We start from the raw sequence: 209 nt of genomic DNA on the forward strand, positions 1-209 counted from the left end.
GGGAGAGGGCCGAGTGGTTGTTGGACACATAACCGGTGCCGGTGTGGTGGCCGAGGCGGGGACGGAAACACGGCTGGCCTGGGTGACAGTAGGGAGAGGGGGCTCAGCCCCGGGAACGAGCCCCCCTCCCGCCTTCGGGGAGGCCTTCGGGACCCCCTACCGTGGGCCACCACGTAGCTCGTGGCGTAGAAGTTCATGAAGTTGGTGCT

At 67.5% G+C, this 209-nt stretch overlaps 1 protein-coding gene across 1 annotated transcript in view; it reads right to left on the reverse strand.

Annotated features, from left to right (window-relative positions):
* Nucleotides 1-197, reverse strand: part of LRRC10B (leucine rich repeat containing 10B) — a gene marked incomplete at its 3' end in the record, with an annotated part of 3,919 nt that extends 3,722 nt beyond the window's left edge. The window contains exon 1 of the mRNA XM_009289543.1: nucleotides 161-197. Within this exon, the coding sequence (XP_009287818.1) occupies nucleotides 161-197 (37 nt within the window). The remainder of the gene's footprint in view (nucleotides 1-160) is intronic.
* Between the last annotated feature and the right edge of the window lie 12 nt (nucleotides 198-209).

This window comes from Aptenodytes forsteri, unplaced genomic scaffold, assembly GCF_000699145.1.
Source record: "Aptenodytes forsteri isolate BGI_AS27 unplaced genomic scaffold, ASM69914v1 Scaffold429, whole genome shotgun sequence".
NCBI lineage: Eukaryota > Metazoa > Chordata > Aves > Sphenisciformes > Spheniscidae > Aptenodytes > Aptenodytes forsteri.